The sequence below is a fragment of the Lipophrys pholis genome (assembly GCF_963383615.2).
Source record: "Lipophrys pholis genome assembly, chromosome: 5".
Lineage (NCBI taxonomy): Eukaryota > Metazoa > Chordata > Actinopteri > Blenniiformes > Blenniidae > Lipophrys > Lipophrys pholis.
Genome location: NC_137628.1, coordinates 26,592,323 through 26,612,348, shown reverse-complemented (window position 1 = coordinate 26,612,348; position 20,026 = coordinate 26,592,323). Strand labels below are relative to the sequence as shown.

Here is a 20,026-nt window from a genome sequence, read left to right as displayed (position 1 = left end):
CAACAACTTAGAGGTGACAGTCCTGCGTAAGACAACAAATCTTCCCCGAGTTTTCAGGTGGGTTGTTGTTGTTTTTTTTGTTGACTCATCTACTGCATGACTTCCTTGCGATAATCACACTCAAACATACAGCAATGAAAGCAATTTACTTAGACGGCTGTTAATGCCAGGCTGTGACCGATACTTTGATTGTGGTTTCATTCAAATCAGGCTTCACTGCGAGTATAAAACTACTGATTGAAGCGAAACTGCTACGGCGCAATCATTTCCTTTGTGTGTTGCTTTAGCAGAGTTCAACGTTTTGTAGAAGAATAAGAACAAAAACTCAAATCAAGGATTTCCGGTGGAGGAAAAAAAAAAAACAAAGTCGTTGCTACTGATGAAACAACAGAGTGAGAAGAAAACTTGCACACTCGGAGGTCCAATCATCTCCACATGTACAAAACCTGTGGAGAGCAACAACAAAAAAAAATGAATGTCCCTCGCAAAAAAGAAACACGGCGCCATTTACCAAGTCTGTATTTTGCAATACTTTCATAACAGTAATAACTCAGTGGAAACATATTGTTATATTTCATGCTATTATTACCTGAGCATACCAACGGTGTTTCATTGCCACTCTCATTACCAGGTATCCATTTACTGCTGTGACACTCACAGGTACTGGTGGCCCCGATAAGAATCCATCACAAAACAGTTGCAACACGTTTCAAAGGTTTTGAAAAGTTTACACAGGCCGCCTTTGTGTTGCCGCTGTCTTTGTGTGTGTGCTCAGGGTAACTTGATAAACAGCCATGAATGAGTGCTACTGAGAGCAAGCGTTGGGTAATCAATGATTTTACCCAGAATTCTCACATTTGCCATGGGACCGGAGTTTGTTTGTTCTCCCGCCATTCCTGCAATTTTGTCCAGAGATCTTCTCTTGTCATTAGTCATCATTACAGCTCTCCCACCTTAGCTTCAGGCATGTAATAAGGAGGTTCAGGGGAAAAAAATAGGTAGGCCCACAATGTTTCCTAAAGCCAGGAGTCCCACTGACGACACAACACTGGCCAGTAGATCTAGAATGCAAATTAAGCATCAATGGCTAGTGAAAGTAATGGTTTACATCCTGAAATCACAGAAAAACATACGAGGATGCATTTAGAATTGAAATCTGGTTTAATAAAAGAGCAAAATGATGACTAATTCATGCTTTTACAGAGGCTGACAGCTTGTAGTGGATATTAAAGACCACTACAAGGAAGAATTGTCTGCAGGAAATTGCACTCGTTGGACATAAATAAGAAATGCAAATGCAAGGCATCCCGAGCAGAGACACGAAATGAAAAGATAATAAATGTTTCAGAAATCTGTTAAAGAGACGTTGTGGTAATAGGAGCAGAAAACAGAGAACAGTAGATGAGACTGTGTGAGCAGGGGACGCGAGGAGGTGCAGCGTAGTCATGTATGCACATGCAAATGCAAATGCACTAATAAGAGAAAGTGCAAGAGAAAAGAGCTGACGATACAGAAAGTATGAGACATCTATGTTTCTGCCAAGAAGATGCCCTTGCTTGAGTGCTCATGCGTTTGACTGGCAGAGACCAGTCTTGCAGAACAATCCCACTTTTACCAGGGTCACGCTTTTTTGCTCTCGGTTCTTTCGGCTTGTAACCACCGCGATGCGCGAGATAACTTCCTCTTTTGAGGTCAAAACACTCGGCAAACAACATCTTAGTGCTCACACTTTTTTTTTTTTTTTTTTTTATCATTTCTAGCACGCTTAAGAGATTTCTGCACAACAACTTGACCTTAAAAGTGTAAACCAGCAGATATGATAAGATATCTGCCACAGCTTTATAGGGAATAGTTGCTAACAAAGCACTTGAAAGGTGAACCTGAAGAATTTGGTCGCCACACCCATTCCATATACCTCGTCTTCCCAGTAACACTGAAGCAAAACCTGCCCTTGGGCTACAAGAAAAAAAAAAAAAAAGAAAACAGACCTCGCAAGCCAGATTTGCTTTCCGCCTTACTTTTCTTTTTTTTCTTTCCCTGCTCTTTTTCTTTTCCCTCTGGCTTTGTTCTTCAAAGCTACTCAAGGTACACAGTGGCAGTGAGGTCGAGTCTTCAGCCAGCCAACAGATTTTAAACTATCAAGACCAGCAGGTATTTTATGTAGAAATGTGCATAAATCCACATCCTCTGCGGACACACAATACCTCTATTCTATAAAAACCTCAACACGGGGAAGATTCCTTTGAAATTATCTCCGGAAAAAAGCCGCGCGAAACTCTTAACCACATGTCACAAGTTAAGTCAAGTTCTAAATATAGCTTCATGATGTCAATAGGGGATGGAAACACATAAACTGGAGTTTATCTCCTGTTCCGACACCAAATCTGGTATCCCAACCGTCAGCCTCAGAAGTGGTGATTATGCGCAGCTAACTCAACATAAGGCAGCACTTCCTTGTGGATCGTGTTTGCTTCGAACGATCTCGGTTAATTTCGCTCACCCCTTCCCCACATTCCTCAGCCGTCTCAGGCCTCCAGCTCACATGCTTGCATAAACTTTCTCAGTGCGCACCCCCCCCTCTCTCCATAGCCCTGGCAAAATGCTTGAAATTCCTCTACCTAAGTTGTTGAGCCGAGTGTAATACCAACCGCAGTACCGGAAAAGTTAGGACGCTTTGTAAAAAAGACATTAAACCAAGAATCTTCCACTTGTTAAATTTCCTGAACCCTTAATTTACAGAGCGCAGATAAAAGACTGCCAGTGTTTTCCACTGACTAACCTTATTGCCGTTTGCATTTTCATATTAATTTTGAACTTGATTGCAACGCAGAACATTTAGAACAAGTTGGGACGAAAGCGTGTTTAAGTCTGTGTTGCATCATCTTTCTTTTAAGTGCCGTTTTTCAAATTTGTGATTGTGATTTTTACAGTTTTGCACTTGGAAGTTCTTTAATTATTTAAGCCCATTCTGAGTTGATGCAAGGCCTCGGCTGCTCAGCAGACCGAGGGGGCCATTGTCTGACTCCCCTACTCATGATACATTTTCAATAGGACACCGATCTGCAGGCAGGGCAGCCATGCACACACATTCTTTGTGTTTGAAGCTACACTGCTGGAGCACGTGCAGAAAGGAGCCTGGGGCTTTCTTGCTGATACGACCATGGACGACCTCAGCAAAGACACATCCTGGATGGGAACATATGCGTCTGTACAATCCCAACGTCAAACATTTCTATGCCCACATGCCATGTGAACGATGGGAGTGTGCATCATCGCTTTATGAGTTTTATTGTATTCCTATAGGTAATAAATATTTGATGATTAAATAATTGTTAAGTATATTCATGTAGATGGCATTTTAGAAATTGTCCTGTTTTTCTGAATTTTGGGATTTGTCCAAACAAGTCAAAACTAAGGTTTCTGTTGCTCTGCAACTTTGTTTTCAAGTTCATAAATAATCTGAAGCCACAATCTGTGCTTCAGGGATATAAAACTTGGAAATACATTTGTATACTAACTAGGGACAATAAATTTGTAGAAAACATCATCCAAACTCAAATTGTCATCTCTAAAACCTTTTGCAATGTCTCAAATCATTCAAACCAGTTGCTAGAGAAACCCTGAAGTGCTATTAATGTAGACATTTACTATTATTTACAGTCATATTTTTTTTTTTCCTCCTGCTTTGAGTTGCTAAGGGTCTTCATTGTAAATCTGTGCTCAGCTTCTCTTTCTTCCATGTACTACTTGTACGTCCAAACATCCATAATTTAACAGTCCGTGACTCACACCGTTTCACACAATACAGAGGGAATAAGTCTTATTGTAATGATGATAAAGCACCACAGAAAAAAAGCAGCTTCATCTTATCTCCCTCAACACACTGGACAAAACTTTTACAGCCTGTTGAGCCTGTGAACCATTTCCACTTGTTGCTCCACTGAACCCGTTATACAGGCAGAAAAATCACTTTCAGCAGCTGGCTTTACAGAAAGTTTCTTTACAAACATCTCACTGTTGTGTATACAACAGCAGCACAATCAGCGCGACGTGAAGAAAACATCCGTCCAAAGAAAACATGACAATCTTTAGACTGAAAATACGTATCTTTAGTTCCACTGGTTCCATATTTTTCATGCATGACTGAATGGATATTTCTTCCCCTATTTAAAAAGAGAAAAATTCCCATTAATTCCAGTCGAGATAGCTTTTGGGATTTAGCTGACGGTACAAAGCTGCCATTGTTGCTGGGAACAGTGTTGTTTCAAAGGCCTTTTCAAAAAGTCCTCAGAGCCATATTCCTTGATTCAATATCACAGTATTATTTGAACAGATACGATATCCTAACCCTAAAAGGCCCTTACCCTGCTCATCTGACAACAATGAGTCCAACTCCATTTATTTCTGTTCTCTCTGTAACACTCCGTGGGTGTCGAAACCTCCTCATTCACACCTGTATTGATCTATTGTTCAATATCTCTTCATCTATAAAACCTGTGTATACCTTGTGCTGCAGACATTCTTCTGAAAGCAAACAATGACCTAAGAATAGAAAGAAGAATATGCATGAACAGCCATGCTTTCTATTCAGGAGCCGTGGATAATCCAAGAAAAGTAATCTAGTTCCACATACGTACCTGAAGACAAAGTAAAATGATAACGGATCAATACTCCCTTATGGTTGCAGCAAGGGATTGTACAATGGCCCATCACAGTACAAGATAATAAGGCTGCATCAAGTCGGTCTGATCAGTGACGAAGAAGCAACATCAGCCATGGTAACATTTGTTTAGTTTTTTATTTTAGGATCTTAAACAGAAGTCCCGAGATGCTCACCTGTGGCAATTGGTTACAGGACTTCTTAGCAAAGGAAGAACAATGAACAACTTTTACTTTTTGGCAATGTAAATGACGTTCAATTATCGACAAATTTACACCTGGCTATTCTATACTTTAGCCATGTCTCCACCAGAAAGATTGGAAATGCAAATTCTCATATGGTATCAGCGTACCCTTACAAGAAAGAAATTAACACTTCATAGTTACTATTTACAGCAACATTATAGAAAAAATAAATTCCTAATGCTGGTCTTGTTGACGGTCAGACAGGAGGATCAATACCACTGTCATGACCGTGCTGTAAATATGAAGCTCGGCAGCTCACTAATTAACATTACCTCTCCTGAGTTTCTGCTGGCGACCTCGCAGCGACAAGACTCCGACGAGCCTGAATGCAGCCGAAAACAGTCCACATAATTATCTCTGGGAATATATCTTGGTACTTTTAATACTTTAGGTTTTTTCTATGAATCCACAACAACAGTAGAAAAAACAGGACAACGTGTTAATGAGTTAACCCCAGCTGTGCTGCTGAGTGTCTTCAGTTCACACCTGTTGGATCATGTAAGAACTTTGCATTTAATATACAGGCGATAGAGTGGTATTCTCTCATTTTTTAGTTTACGGTATAATATGTGGAGAATCTACTTCGGTTCTAAATATATTAACACGCCACAAGCTCATCGGTGATCAGCAAGCACAGAGAGAATTGAATAACATTGGTCATAATGTCCTTCAGCTACATACTGTAATGTTTCACTATCTTTTAGATTAAGAAGAGCAGCATGTTGGTCAACATGCTTTCACCACAGGACATTTAATTTTGCATTTACAAAAGGGGAACAGACGTGTATTCGGAAAAACATGATTCAACTAACTAAGGCATTTGACTGTAACGGCTAAATTTAGAGCTCAACCAATAACAGCTGCAAGTCAAGAGACTCTATGTTCCAAGTTTATCCAATTTTCATCTATTTTTGATGTTTCCTTGTGAATATTTAGACACTCCTAAATGAGAGAATGTCCTCAAAGTATAAATAAAACAAAAGAAATATTGAAAACAGACGTCAAGCTAAAAAAGTTATTCAAAAGAAAGAGAAGGGCCATTTTCACGGAATCCTTCAAAAAAAATCCCATGATTTAAACTTCCAGATGGGAAATTTTAATACCGGCCGATAAGATCACCCAATTTCAGGCTGACGGACAGGCAAACGTATTTTCACAGCACTGCACTAGAGTGCATTTGCAGTCACGGCTGTCACTTCTCAGACAGCATGAAATTGCCTGTAAATGCTTGAAATAGTTGCTGAAAGTTGAATAAAAGGATAAAAGCATGTCAATAATTAAAGAGGGCGAGAGAGTCGCCGGTAGAGATGGTGGGCCGTGTCATTTGGCAGGATGCAAATGCTTTCAGCATCACTATTGCACGATGCACTGATTGGAAGTATCAGTGACTCAAAGTAAATAAATATTTCTATGAACTAGTTTTGGGTTGGTTTTTTTCTGAACTAAGTGAATGGCCGGCTTGCACCAGTCTTGGTTTTCAAAGGTTCTTTGTAGTCAAATGCTGGAAGACAAAGCTTTAGAAATGTCAAAACTGCAGTGCATCAAAAAGAAAAGAGGCAATAGATCTAACCCGTGAGTGAGGGTTAGCATGACATGAATAAACAAACAATGGAGCACATCCTGTGCATAAGACAACTCAAGGTTTCTTTAAAAAGACGCAATGGACTGAGAGAACAACGCACTATAACGAGGGAAAGTGTGTTTTTCATTTAGCAACCTACAATCAACTGGGTCGCTCCGCACATTCCTGGTCCCATCGCCACAGCAACAGCGCTCAAGCAAAGACTATTTGGAGTCATGTGCCACTTAGCAATCCAACTTTTATCTCAGACGTACAGAAAATTCACGACAAGAGGGCAGCAGCTCCCACTTTCAAAATTATACACCATGCCAAGAGACTGACCACAAACAAGTACGAGCATGCGTCTTCTCAATATTGCTAAGAGTCTGTTTGCTTTGACATGGAGACGACGGGAAGAGAAGTGAATAACCGGCAGCTTTGTTTTTTTCCTCCCTGCTGGAAATGGAACAAGACTTTGTCATGATGCATCAAACTGTTTCATTTGGTTTCACAATGGAGCCTTTCACAGCACAGGCTGCAAACAGCTTCAAGTGAAAGGGCAATGCATATTTTATCCAACAAGAAAGGGCAATGCATACATTATAGAATCAGCATCTGCGTCTCATGTAGACGCTTCACTCTCTGCTGTGGTCACCTTGTACTCGGGATCATTTCACCGCGAGACGAAACACAATTTGCTTTGAAAACACCTTCAAATTGAGTTCTGTGTCTCTGTGCTTCGTCAACAGAGAGGAATCCGCTTCAGAGGGGGGTTTTCATGAGAATTGAGTTTAGTGTCAGGTCAAAACCAAACTTTCAAACTCAAACCAGGATCAGAATAGGAATCGTTATATAACAAACCAAAAAATCTTTATATAAAAATGTATTACTGAAAAATGTAATTAAAGTACAAAAAAGCATATTCTGGGCCACGTCGACTGTCGAAATGTTGACACTATCACGTTTACGAGCCGCACAGCCAAATTTACTGAAGCAACTCTTTGCCCAAAACCAACTCCATGTTGTTTTACTGTAGAAATTCATTATCTAAGCTCCAGTTACAATGAGACATCTGTACAACCACAACTATTTTCGTTGCTTCTCCTTGGGTCATTTAGTTCAGTAGCCCTTTGGTCAGTGCAGAACAGGAGTAAAGTATTTCTACCTCCTATCGATGGGTCACGTCAACCGAAAGTAAACAATAAATGACTATATATGATTTATAGAGACACATTCTTGTTGGCCAGGAATAGAAACTTTACTTGTTGATACTTTGTGACTTTTGAGGCCTCATTTACGTCCATTTTTCGAATGAAAATGAAAAACGCTTGTTGCATTTTGGGTCATTTTGAGTTTCCGTGTCAATGAACATTGTTTTCAAAATATAGACAAGCAAACGTGAAACTTTTCTGAAGCAAAAATGCAAAAACCCCAATTAGTTTTAACTTGAATAACTCTTTGGCCACAGTCCTCAATATCCAAACTATTTCATTTAAAAAACAATAACAAATGCTAGATCAATGGGCTAGATTATCTTGGGCTCACCACCTTCCCGTGGGCTCACCACCTGCAGGAAGGTTGTTAATCGGTGCAATGTGATCTGGGTGACGGTGCTCAGACTGCCAACCCCGTGACCCGGAAATGAATAAGGTCAATAAGGATACAGCTTCCTGATTTGCACAATCGTTCTCAGTTATCGCAGATGAAGGGAAATGAAAAGACGATTACTCACTGACAATAAAAAAAAAAAGTCCCTTGACATTTATGGACTGTTACCTGAATTAAGGTGCGTCAGGCTGAGTCAAGTCTACTTTGAGGAGTGGAGACTTGCTCATGCGCTTCATGAATAAACACTGGAGCATTCATTTGAAGTTCTCAAATGAATAAAGTATTAGTAGTGGTAGTGTGGAGTTTAATTGGGTTATTTTGTATAGTTTTTGGTTTGGTTTTTACTAAATGATATATAGTTACAACAAACGTGTCTCAATATTTGGTTACATAAAGATCATTCCCTGGTAAGTTACAAGGGTGTGAAATTTGAGGAGTTATAATACAACTTGTTCCAGTTCTGACCTACATACAGTATGTAGAGCTTCAGTAAATTACTTTTCAGGCTGAGTAACATGTTAAAGAGTGTGTGTGTGTGAGTGTCCAGCCCAGGAGAGGGGCGGCAATCGCCTTTTGAAAATATCTAACTTTATCAGGCATTTGCAGCGCTTGTTTATGGTTGGGTTATTATTTTTTTTAATTGGCACCAGCACTTTAAAACTCATATCAGCTGACTTCTTGGGCTCCAGCCTGCTAAGATAGAAGCCACAAAGAACTTAAAAGCCTTTACAAGTAAGGTGTCGGTTTCTTTATGAGCAACATAGCTGAAAAACATAGTATGCTGGTAAACAGCAACCTCTTATAAATTGATATGGTGGATATTGTTCTCAAAGTTCAGGAGCACAAACCTGGATAAAAATCTAATACTGGCCTTGGATTAGGAAGCAAGAAGCGTATCTTGCTGTACTTCAGCTGAAACTCTTTGGCTGTCCAATGTGTAACGCTAAGCAGCTTTATATGAAGTTCAGTTCTGTTGTTCTCAAGCTTTCCGGTTTCTTTTGGTCCCTATCAGTCAAACTTTGCTATTAGCGGGCTTTCCCATTACAGCGATGATTGGACATTTTTAGTATCCAGCATGGGAAAGGCCCCGGAAAAGAGTCCTGATAATAAGAGGTATGTTTAAATTGAGATGGCACCGATCCAGTGACCACAGAGCTTTTAATAACACTGAGAATGTCTGCACAAACAGTTGCCATGGACTCCCCGAGCAGTCAGACAGAGAGGGACCAAAAGTGAGGAAGAGGAGGACGTGGCTTGAATAAGAGCCCTTCTTTAACCTAAGGTGAAGGTAAATAAGAACAGCGGATGTCTCAAAAACAGCAATTTATAACAATTTTAGAAGTTTCTACTGGATCTTTGGCTAAACATGTGTTTATTCCTCACATCCACATTAGTCAAATGGGCAACAAACATGAGCACTTTACATGATTTAAAATACATCCTTTATTCAGTGTAAAGAGATTTAACTGAATGAATGTGGGTTTGGGATTAGAGGCATTGAGTAAAACAGAAAAAGACTTCCGTAGTCCTTTCTCGCTCTGTCCCACACTGAAAGAGTCATTTTGAATCTGAAGGTGTGCGGCTCCTGGCAGTTTTCCTCACACCACTTTCTCATTTGTTTTCTAATTTTGAACCTTTTTAAAACACTCTGGTTAAGATTCACAACATGCAGCTGCAGCACTGGGTATATATGGTGGAGTGTGCTTATATTTTCCTTTTGGAGGCTTGATATTCTAAATGCATATGGTCGCCTAACACGCCACACCCTTCATCTAGTGAAATCATAGGAGGGGCATTACCACCTTGGCTGTATTTAGTTGTCTACTGACCTCAGATGAAATCCATAATAACAGGACCCAGCCCAGGACAATCCTATCATTGCACCTCCTGATAATCACTTAATATAGGCCTCTGGGATTAAGTAGAAGATCAAACCAGGCTCTCAGAATGAGTGCTCTACACAGGATTTGGAGTCAAACTGTGGATGCCAGTTGCAGGCCTGCATGTGACTCCATCAAGACTAATACTGCAGCAAAGGATTGGCTGGTATCACTGCATATTTGAAAATCCAGGCAGGATCAGTCGACAATACACTCCTTGCTATATTAAACTGAAACAGAGACTCCCTCCATTTGGATCCTGTATTGTGGTACATGTCCTGTATTACTACAGCAGCTGAAAACAATTGGGACTCCCATTTATTCTGGGTTAAGAACTGATGTCAGCCGGTTCACACAAGCAGAGTTGTGTCCACTATTTACTGACAGAAAGTTGTGGTGAAAGCAGTAACACGCCAGACCTTTATTGCCCAGGGTGGCCCGTAAATACCTCCTCAAGTGTAATTCAACTGCAGCATCTAAAGGAATATTCTGCTCAGTGGGGAACAGTCAGCCTCGCAGCGCTCCCGGCTACAACCGCACCAAGTAAATAAACTTGTCTCATTGGCAAAAAAAAAACCTAAATCATTAGGTCCACTAGACTTATAAGGAAGCTCAAATGCCACTAGGAAGGTTACACTTGGAGGTCAAAGACTTCAGTTAGCTTTTTTTTTGCTTCCATGAACAGTGTACTGAGCATTGTGACATCATGAGAAGAACTATTTGGGCTGGTCATTTTGTTTTTAAATTGTGTGTATTCACAATGCAAAACTACAACATGCATTAGAGGTGTTTATTCCCAATTAGACAAGCTCAGATCCTTGGTATCAGACAGTAGAGCATATCTGACAATATCATACAGTCACGAATCACACATGTGACAATGACTTCTTCTTTGTAAATTTTTAATTTTTTTTAATCTACTGTGACACACAACAGATCCTGGTAAAAGTCGAGTTCATCATGTTAAGGTTGAGGAAAGAACAGCTTGCCAGCCAAGCTTACAACACAACTCCAGCTCCTCTTACTTATTTCACAATTGTGCTATTATAAATTCAGATTTTATTCAAATCAGTTTCTTGTGAAATGAGGCTGAACCTGAATTAAAACAGATTCTCTGCATATGAATGCAGTCACTGGTTTGAGCAGAAAATCACAGTATCTCTCTTCATAAAACAAAATCTCATTACAAACCAGCAATCCAGGCACTACCACAGAAACAATCACAAACACACCACAGGTGACAAACAGCCTTGGAGGATGCAGCCTTCATAAAGGCTCATCTCCTCATGCAAAATTTACCAGGATAAGCAAGAGAAAAGTATTTCCCAACAGGTTCACTGTTCAGACTTCCTGTCAACTTATTAAATAATTCACATATATCTGGTTCTCAATCAACAATAACCTATACAAAGAAATAGCTTTCACAACAGAAACAAATGCCACAGAATTGTAAATCACAATTCTATCTTTGTTATGTAGATATACACCTCTGAGGTTACATGTTATGCCAAGAGAAATTAATGCATTATGCATCACGCTTCACTCGTTCATTTAGACATTAACAATGTATGGTGAGAAGAGAGAATTTTTCATATCAAATGGGGAGAAAGTCACATCAAGCCCTCCAACAATGTGGTTAACAGGTTTAAAAGGGAGGGCACAGAGCCAGATCCCAAAGCATCCAGCTCAGGTGATTATTAGGTTTTTGGACAGGAAGTCCTAGAATTCCAGACTGCTTAATTTCAGCTAATTTGAGTCAGCTGCTGAAATGACTCTGGGCAGCTGAGAGTGTATTAACATATTTGCTGCGGCACAATAAGAAAATCTACCAGTAAATCCTTACCCTCAGTACCACACTGCAAAATATGAACCTATTATCAAATGCCATTAGAATATTTGAACCTCTGGTCGATCAGATTTGACCATTTTCAAAATTGAATCTGTTTTATAAAGGATTTTCCATGAATATGGTGAGAGCGTGGCTGGCGGTAGTGGGGGTTGAAATCACACAGAATCTTCTTAGTGTTGCAGCGACTACTCTGGAATGTCCACAAAAGGTCTGAGAGACAGCTGGACCATCTGTTCCTGTCGTCAATTCTCCCCAAGAAGAAAAATGAGTGGAATCGGGAACTTTGCTCATCTCTTAGAAGACAATCTTACCTCATTGTTCCACTCAGTGGAACATGTCTGAGTAAACTTTAGCGCCATAAAACTTTCCTCATACAAGTTTTTGTATGCCAATTCTAGAAAACCACAGAAGCTTTGGGCTTCAAAGCCTAGTAGTGGTTAGAACACCTGCCTGACAGAGACTGTCATGCATATTCTCATGTGTGTGTGTGGGGGAGTTTTCGCCACGTACTTTGGTTTCAACATTCATGTGAGGTCAATGTATGTCTGTCTCTCTGTCTGCCCTGTGATGGACTGGCTCATCCATAGTTAGGTTAGCTGGGATCACCTCCAGCTCCCCACCACCCTTAACAAGTTATAAGAAGGCGAAAAAATTAGCACAAGCTTCACATTAGTCAACTGAATAGAGACTCACCTGTTTCCTCATCAATGGAGAATATTCCCAGCCCGGACCCGTCTCGGATGGAGTATCGAATCTCTCCATCTTGTCCTTGATCTTCATCTTCAGCTGTTACAGTCATCACTGAAGTCCCAACAAGCACATCCTCTTTTATATATCCCTTTCCGACAAACGATCGGAACAACGGCCTGTAGAGATTCTCATTAACATCCACCACGTCCACTTCAATGAAACAGGTCGACGACAGAGAGATGGGCTTCCCTTTGTCTTTAGCTTTTGCTGTCAAGTTGTATACCTGTTTTGTCTCAAAATCAAGATTCTGCACAATGCGCAGAGCACCGCTGAGTTTGTCAACTTCGAAATTCCCGTCACCATTATCGATGAGGCTGTATCGTACCTGACTGGAAGGTCCAAGATCGGGGTCGTGGGCCTCCAGCCACATGATCACAGTACCGATGGGAAGGTCCTCCCTCACCTTTACGCGGTAATTGGGGGGAACAAACTTTGGTGGATTATCGTTCACATCTTCAAGGGTGATTTTAAGTGGCACCATGGACACTAATTGAGGGTCATTTGTTGCCTGGTCACGTGCAGCAATCTTCAAGACATAAAATGGATGAAGCTCACGATCCAAGGGCTTTGTCACAGTCACCACGCCAGTTATCTCATTGATCGCAAAGTTTTTTGTGCCTCCTAAGATTGAATACTTAACGACTCCATTGTCACCTTGATCCTTGTCTGTCGAATCCACCTGGATAATTTCAGTCCCGACAGGTGTGCTTTCGCTTATTTCAACTGCGTACGACGCTTGTAAAAACTGGGGGCTGTTGTCATTGGCATCTAAGATTTTAACATCCAAGAGGCGCGATGACGACTTCTGTGGTATCCCAAGATCATAAACTGTCACATTGAGGGTGTAGTGGTCCGTCGTTTCTCTGTCGAGAGGAGAATAAACCAAAAGCCAACCAGTTTCCATATCAACTATAAAACGGCTTTCCGTATCGCCACCCGAAATAACATACACTAGTTTTCCATTAAAGCCACTGTCTGAGTCTGTGGCACTTAAATGAACAATGCGAGCCCCAACAGTGAGGTCCTCTTTGACGTCAATAACGCTCGGGAAAGACTCTGCAAACTGAGGAGGGTACCGGTTGACTGAGTGAATGTCCATAAAGTTGTCGTCCTGCTCAGCTTGCGTGTGGATTTTGCTGCCCTGAAGAAGCTTTTCAGCCAACATGGTGGCGACGCCAGTTTCCACACATTTTAACTGGACAGGCTTGCGGGCAGTGATGACAGTTATGTTCATGAACATGGGCCGGGTCTCATGTTCGCCGTCAGTTGCCACGATTTGTAAACTATGAAAGGACACTTTAGCTGCCTCTCCCTCGCTCAGCGTGTGCTTCAGTGACAGCATGCCAGAGTTTGGGTTCAGTTCAAACAGATCCAGATCATTTCCAGCTTTAATATTGTACCGTACAAGCTGCAGTTCATCAGCATCTATGGCAGATGCCGTTGTTATCTGCTCTCCCACACCGTGATCTCTTGGCACAGTCACTTCACAGTCCACATTTTCAAACAAAGGCTTATTGTCATTCAGGTTATTTAATGTTATGGTGACTGATGCCTCTACCTCTCTGCGGAAAGGGGATCCCCAATCGGATGCCCTGACTTTAAGATTGTAAATCCTGGGCATGAGCTCATAATCTAGGACCTCTGAGATACTGATCACACCAGAAAAATAATCAATCACAAACGGCTGGGGGTTTAGATTGGTAATACTGTAGGTCACATAGCCGTTCTCCCCTCGGTCTAGATCAGTGGCTTTCACTGTTAACACACTGGTCCCTATGGGTACATTCTCATCAACGCTGGCCTTGTACGATGTCTGCTGGAACTCGGGGGCATTGTTGTTCACATCAATCACGCCAATAATCACTTTTGTGGCTGCTTTTTTGTCACTGGTGATCACATCGAGCTCAAATTGTGAGGAAATATCAGCATTGATTGGTCCTGCGGTGCTGATTAAGCCAGTATCTGGATTTATGGCGAACCTGTTCTTGTCAGATTTGTGTTTAAAAGCATACTTTATCTGGGGATACTTTGGCACAGCTGTTACCATAGTGACAGGTGTGTGGAGAGGAGCAAATTCACTCAGGTTGACTCTGTAAATGGCCTTCTCAAATATAGGAGGGCCCACTTTGAACTGAGCAGAAGTGACATGTACCAATTTAGCAGATGAAAACTGAGGGGGGCTGCCTTTGTCCTTTGCCTGCAGAGTGAGATTGTATCCATACGGCTGGCTATCCCAGTCCACATCTTTGACTGCTTTAACTTTATACTCCTTGCTCCCGGGGCTGATTCTTACAGCCTTGAACTGCTGAAGAGGGTCACCGGCCACAATACTCAATGATGCTATTTCTCCATTTGGTCCCTGGTCGTTATCCTCGACTGTGATGATGGCGTAGGTGGGATCGTGGTCGACATCAGAGGGGGCCAGCGTCACTGCAGTAATCACAGGCGCATGCTCATTGGCCTGCTCCACCCTCACCGTAAGTTTGGCCATACTACTGAAACCACTACTGCCATACAGCTTCATCCCTCTGTCCACTGCCAGAATCTCCAACTCGTACAGCTTTGTCTCGGAGAAGTCCAGTTTGCCGGTCAGTGTCACCACACCGCTTGTTGGATGAACCGCGAACATGTCCGTCCACTCTCGGAAACTATAGTAGTACTCTCCATTCGTACCGATGTCTGCGTCAGTTGCCGTGACCTTGGCCACACTGGTGCGAATGGCTGTGTTCTCTGGCAGAGAGACGCTGTAGGACGTTGGTGAAAAGAGAGGTCTCAGATCATTAGTGTCCAGTACCTGCACCTTCACTCTGGTGCGACACTCAAAGTTGGTGCTCCTCTCCGAGGCTTTGACAGTCAGAACGTAGTGGTCTTTCACCTCCCTGTTCAGAATGGCAGTGCTGCCTCCTTTGGTCCTTATTCGCAAAAAACTGAAATCTCCCAGCAGGTAGTCCTCCGCTTTGAACAAGTTCTCATTGTCCCCGGAGATGATTTTGTACCGTATCTCCCATGTAGGGTCTGTGATATAGATTCCCATCTTGGTGTGACTCTCCAAGTAAGTCTTAGCAGCAGAGTTCTCGTATATGGTGGCATTGTAAACAGAGTGCGTGAATTGCATGGAGGCAGCCCTCACCAGCCTTTGGTTCTCTGCGCAGCCACAGGAAAGCTGCAGGAGCAGCACAAGCAGCGGAAACAAATGCTTCCCCATTATCGTACCGTGATCTTCACAGAACCACCTGGCAAAGAATAAAAAGAATATTTAGTATCACAGATAAATGACAGTTATTACTTTTAATTGTAATCAATACAATGATAGTGGTATGCTGCATAATCATTCCCTATATGAACAAAAATCCAGCCACAATGCTGTGAAATCCTGCTTTTTTTGCAGTGCATAATTCTAGACTCCTTGAAATGTCATGACAAGTGATAGCGAGGCTGAGAAACGGCTAAATGGGCTCCGTGTGGAAATAGGATGAAGCAGAGCAGTCAGTCAGGTGTTGAGATCTAAGCCTGTGCTGCTCACAGGTCTGCACAGCACCAGATGCCAGGTTGATGCACATCACTAATATCATCAGGATGAGTTCATTAATACATTTACAAATGAATCTAACACGAAAATGGTGTTTCATCTGGGGAAAAAAAATTCAGAAGGTTCCTGATTTACAAATTAGAACAAAAAAATAGTTACACTTTAAATGAATCACTGAAAATTATATTACATTGAATAATCTATGACTGACACTGCTGCTCGAGCTATAAAAAAAATCATACGATTATAATTGCACTTGCACAATTACAAAGAAATACCGGCGGTGTGGTAAATCGAAATAAAAAAGTGCGCTTTACAATGTCATCTGAATACAATCAGGGATCAATCCAGCACAGAGATGACTATAGAACTGCTTTAAAATTGCACATTCATTCGTTTACAACCGCTTTACAGCTTCTCGGTGTGGGAGTCTGTACAAAGGCAAATAAAAACCCAAGACGTTGCCATGTCTGCGCAAGAGCGCTTGGCAATAAAAAAAAAAAGAAAGGAAAAAAAAAACCCTACGCTATTTACTTTTGGTGTGTCCAAATGACCAGTGCACAGGTTTAGTTATTCATGCTTTATTGAGGGTTAAAAAGTAACCGCGTGAAATGGCCAAAACTATCGCCTGCAGGTACAAAAGAACCATCTGCTGACTGTCGACTGACTGAAGGGAGAAAAAAAAAAACTAACTAACGCGCAAACTTGTGTTTCATTCAGATACTGAGAGCGGACAATCACTGCGCGTCCTGGATCGCGTTTCTCGGCAAAACTGCGCTGACTTTAGCTCTGAAAGAACTTCGATGTTAACAGAAAATAAGTTGGGCACCTCGAGACTCTTTCATTTCAAACCCCATCCCCCAACTAGAGCCATTCACTTCTTTAAACGATGGCAGCCGAGCGCAGCAAAGACTCGCTCCGAGGAGGAAAAAAAAACCAAAAAACAAACCCACACACATTCCAAACTCCTACTGGAATAGAAAAAAAACACATATACAGCTTTGAAAAATGACACTCGACCTAGATTTTTTTTATTACAGCTAAAGTTCTCCAAAGCAGAAAGCGGCGCGTTTCTTCCACAATAGAAGAGCTGAACTTTTTGAACAGAGATGCGGCGCACAAAGCGCACGAATCCTAACGATCCACCTACCTCTACTATTAGTAATCCTGTAGATTGGGAGGTTTTGCATGTAGTTTGTGTAGTCCAAACCTCGGCATGGTAATACGTGGACTTCTCTCTGCTCCACTACTCCATCTGCCACCCGCAGGCAGCCTGTTCTTTCTCTCTCTCTCTCTCTCTCTCTCTCTCTCTCTCTCTCTCTCTCTCTCTCTCTCTCTCTCTCTCTCTCTCTCTCTCTCTCTCTCTCTCTCTCCCTCTCCCTCTCTCTCTCTCTTTCCAGTCCTCACCGCTTCCCTCTTCCTCTCCCACACTGGAGCTGCCCGGTATCTCTCCGCGCTGCGCACGTCCGGATCTACTTCTGGCAAGGAGAGGATCAAACCTTTCCGCTGTGAACCCACGACCAGGGGGCGATCTGATTTATTTTCACATAAAAAAAAATAAATACTTCCCCCTCTTCAAAAAAAAAAAATACTTCCCCCTCTTCAAAAAAAAAAGTGAGATCTGTCCTTTAGTGAATTACTTTGTTTTAATCTGCAAGCTACTTCTGCCTCAGGGCAGCGGTTGTTTATTAAGCACATCTCCACACTGAAAATACTCAATCAAAGTTACCAACCACAGGGATTCACTTTTGAGGTCAAGCTGATTATGATTAAAGCCTACATGAAGAATATAAAAAGCCACTTGGCCATTTTTTCCCCTTCAAAATGTACATTGGAATCTTTTATTCGTGCACATTTAATCCGCATTTCATTTAATATTACAATGAGCCCAGTTTTATGAGAAATGCAGCCATGTCCTCCAATAGGCTGATACCCTTGATTACAAAGGACGAAAGCTTTGACAGAGCCAACGTTCACCTTTCCTGCTGCAGCGCGGCCACATATTATTTAGGCTACTTTGACAGGTTATTTTTTGCATGACCTCTTCCCCTGGCTGACAATAGACACACTATAAAATTTTAAATTGAACTATAATTTATGGTCGCTTTGTTGGAGGGAAACATGAGACCAGAATTTGCATCATAATTTTATTGTCGCCATAAAAAAAAAGGTATAAACCAGTTGTATTTCAGTGTCACCCTGATGATGACGAATAGGCTGAAAATGCTTGCAAATGCAACATCTCTCGCTGCACTTTATGTGCTTGAACGTAAGCTCTTGAAATTGTCTTCTCGTGCCTTTTACTGATTTTTTTCAGTTTTTTATTATTATCGTTATTATCATTGTTATTATTTGTTCTGGATCAAGCTGAAAATAAAGTGGCCCGGTGTGTATATGTTTTGGCATTAGAACGGGGTGACTGATTGTAATTGGCACATATTCCCGAAGAAGGCTCTGATCCCATCAACCCCCCCTCTTCTCTCAGCTCTCCTGACTGCTTCTCAGACTAAAAGCCGCACTTCTCTCTCTCTCTCTCTCTCTCTCTCTCTCTCCCTCTCTCCCTCTCTCTCTGCCTTTCGCGCGCACACGGGAGTGTGGCTGTTCTACGATTGATGGCGCTGTCTCACTGTTCTTTCCCGGACTGCAGTGATCCAGCTGGTGCGCCTGCAGAAAGCCTGTGCTGCATGCAGCTTGACAACTTGTCAACACGCAGCGCTCCGCCGTGTATGCGCCCGCGTATGTGTGTGTGCGCGCGCGTGTGTTCAGAGTGCGCAAAGCGTGCGTATTTGCGCGTTTGGTTGTTTGGCACAAGTCCGACGGAAACGCTCACTTTTCTTCACGGATGCGCTGAGTTGAGCTCAAAGTTTTAGCAGTCGTGCAAAAGGAGGTGAAAAAAAAACTAAACGAAGCTATGAGAGATATTCTAATACTATTCAAGTCTACTCACCGGATCAGCTGGATGATCGCTGGCTGTCGCTCCAAAACTTCCAATCACATAAATTCCATCAGTTTGTGATGAATATTTTTTTCGAGCATCCTTCTGATGGTTTAGTCAGTCACTTTATTCCTCTTCAGTCCCTCTCCAGTGTCAGATCCTTCAGTTGTGATCCGCTCAGGCTTCTCACATGGTGGCTCGGTACAGTAGAGCTGTAGGCGACGCTTTGCCTCGCTCTTCTCCTCCACAGCGGTTCAGGTGGGGTGGCATAACTGTTGTTGCCTTCAGGTGATATCGGAAATACCGCAATCCTGAACGCGAAGACAAGAATAGTAGAGAGAAATGTCAACGTCGTGATTTTCTTGCCTACTCCACTCCTCCTCGGAAAAGTAATGGGACTACTAAAGGGGGCGGCGCAGTGAGAATAAATCCCATCAACAACTTATGGTGAAAGTGATGCATTCTGACCTGCAGGTTGTCACACAGATAAATCCCACTTCCGCTTAATGACTTCATTGAAACTGCCTGCAGAGCAGGCTGAAAATGCATTTCTTGGACAAACAACAGACATTCTTTGACAAATACCTAATTTTTCATGAACCAAATACTCAAAAAAGCTTTAAGTAGAGACATCAGGTCTCCTTGAAGGCATCTAGAATCTGACCATGACACCAACAGGGTGAGAACCTCTCTGATGTCACAGATTCCATTCTCATTCTCTGCATGCATACTGCTGAGCCACGTTTATCCTGCCCACAAACACCCCAAAGCTTCATCTGTTTGTCCATCCTCGTTTTTTACTCATTCTGCTTATTAATTGAGTTCATTTGACCTTCATTAAGCCACCGTCTCAGTGAAACCGCAGAATGCACTTCAGAGCAAGCAAATGTCTTCATGCAGCTCCTTTAACATGTGGTTAACAACAAAACCCAACACTGTGCTGTGAAGTGGCTGCCAAAAAAAAAAAAAAAAAAAAAATGCCAGTGCAGAGAGGGGCTGCAGGAGCCGG

The 20,026-nt window shown here is 42.0% G+C and overlaps 1 protein-coding gene across 1 annotated transcript in view; it reads right to left on the bottom strand.

Annotated features, from left to right (window-relative positions):
* The window catches only part of fat1a (FAT atypical cadherin 1a), an 80,715-nt gene extending 61,583 nt beyond the window's left edge, over positions 1-19,132 (bottom strand). Inside the window, 2 exon segments of the mRNA XM_080464650.1 lie at positions 12,497-15,786; positions 19,030-19,132. Of these exon segments, the coding sequence (XP_080320776.1) occupies positions 12,497-15,758 (3,262 nt within the window). The 5' untranslated portion in view covers positions 15,759-15,786; positions 19,030-19,132.
* Positions 19,133-20,026: the final 894 nt, after the last annotated feature.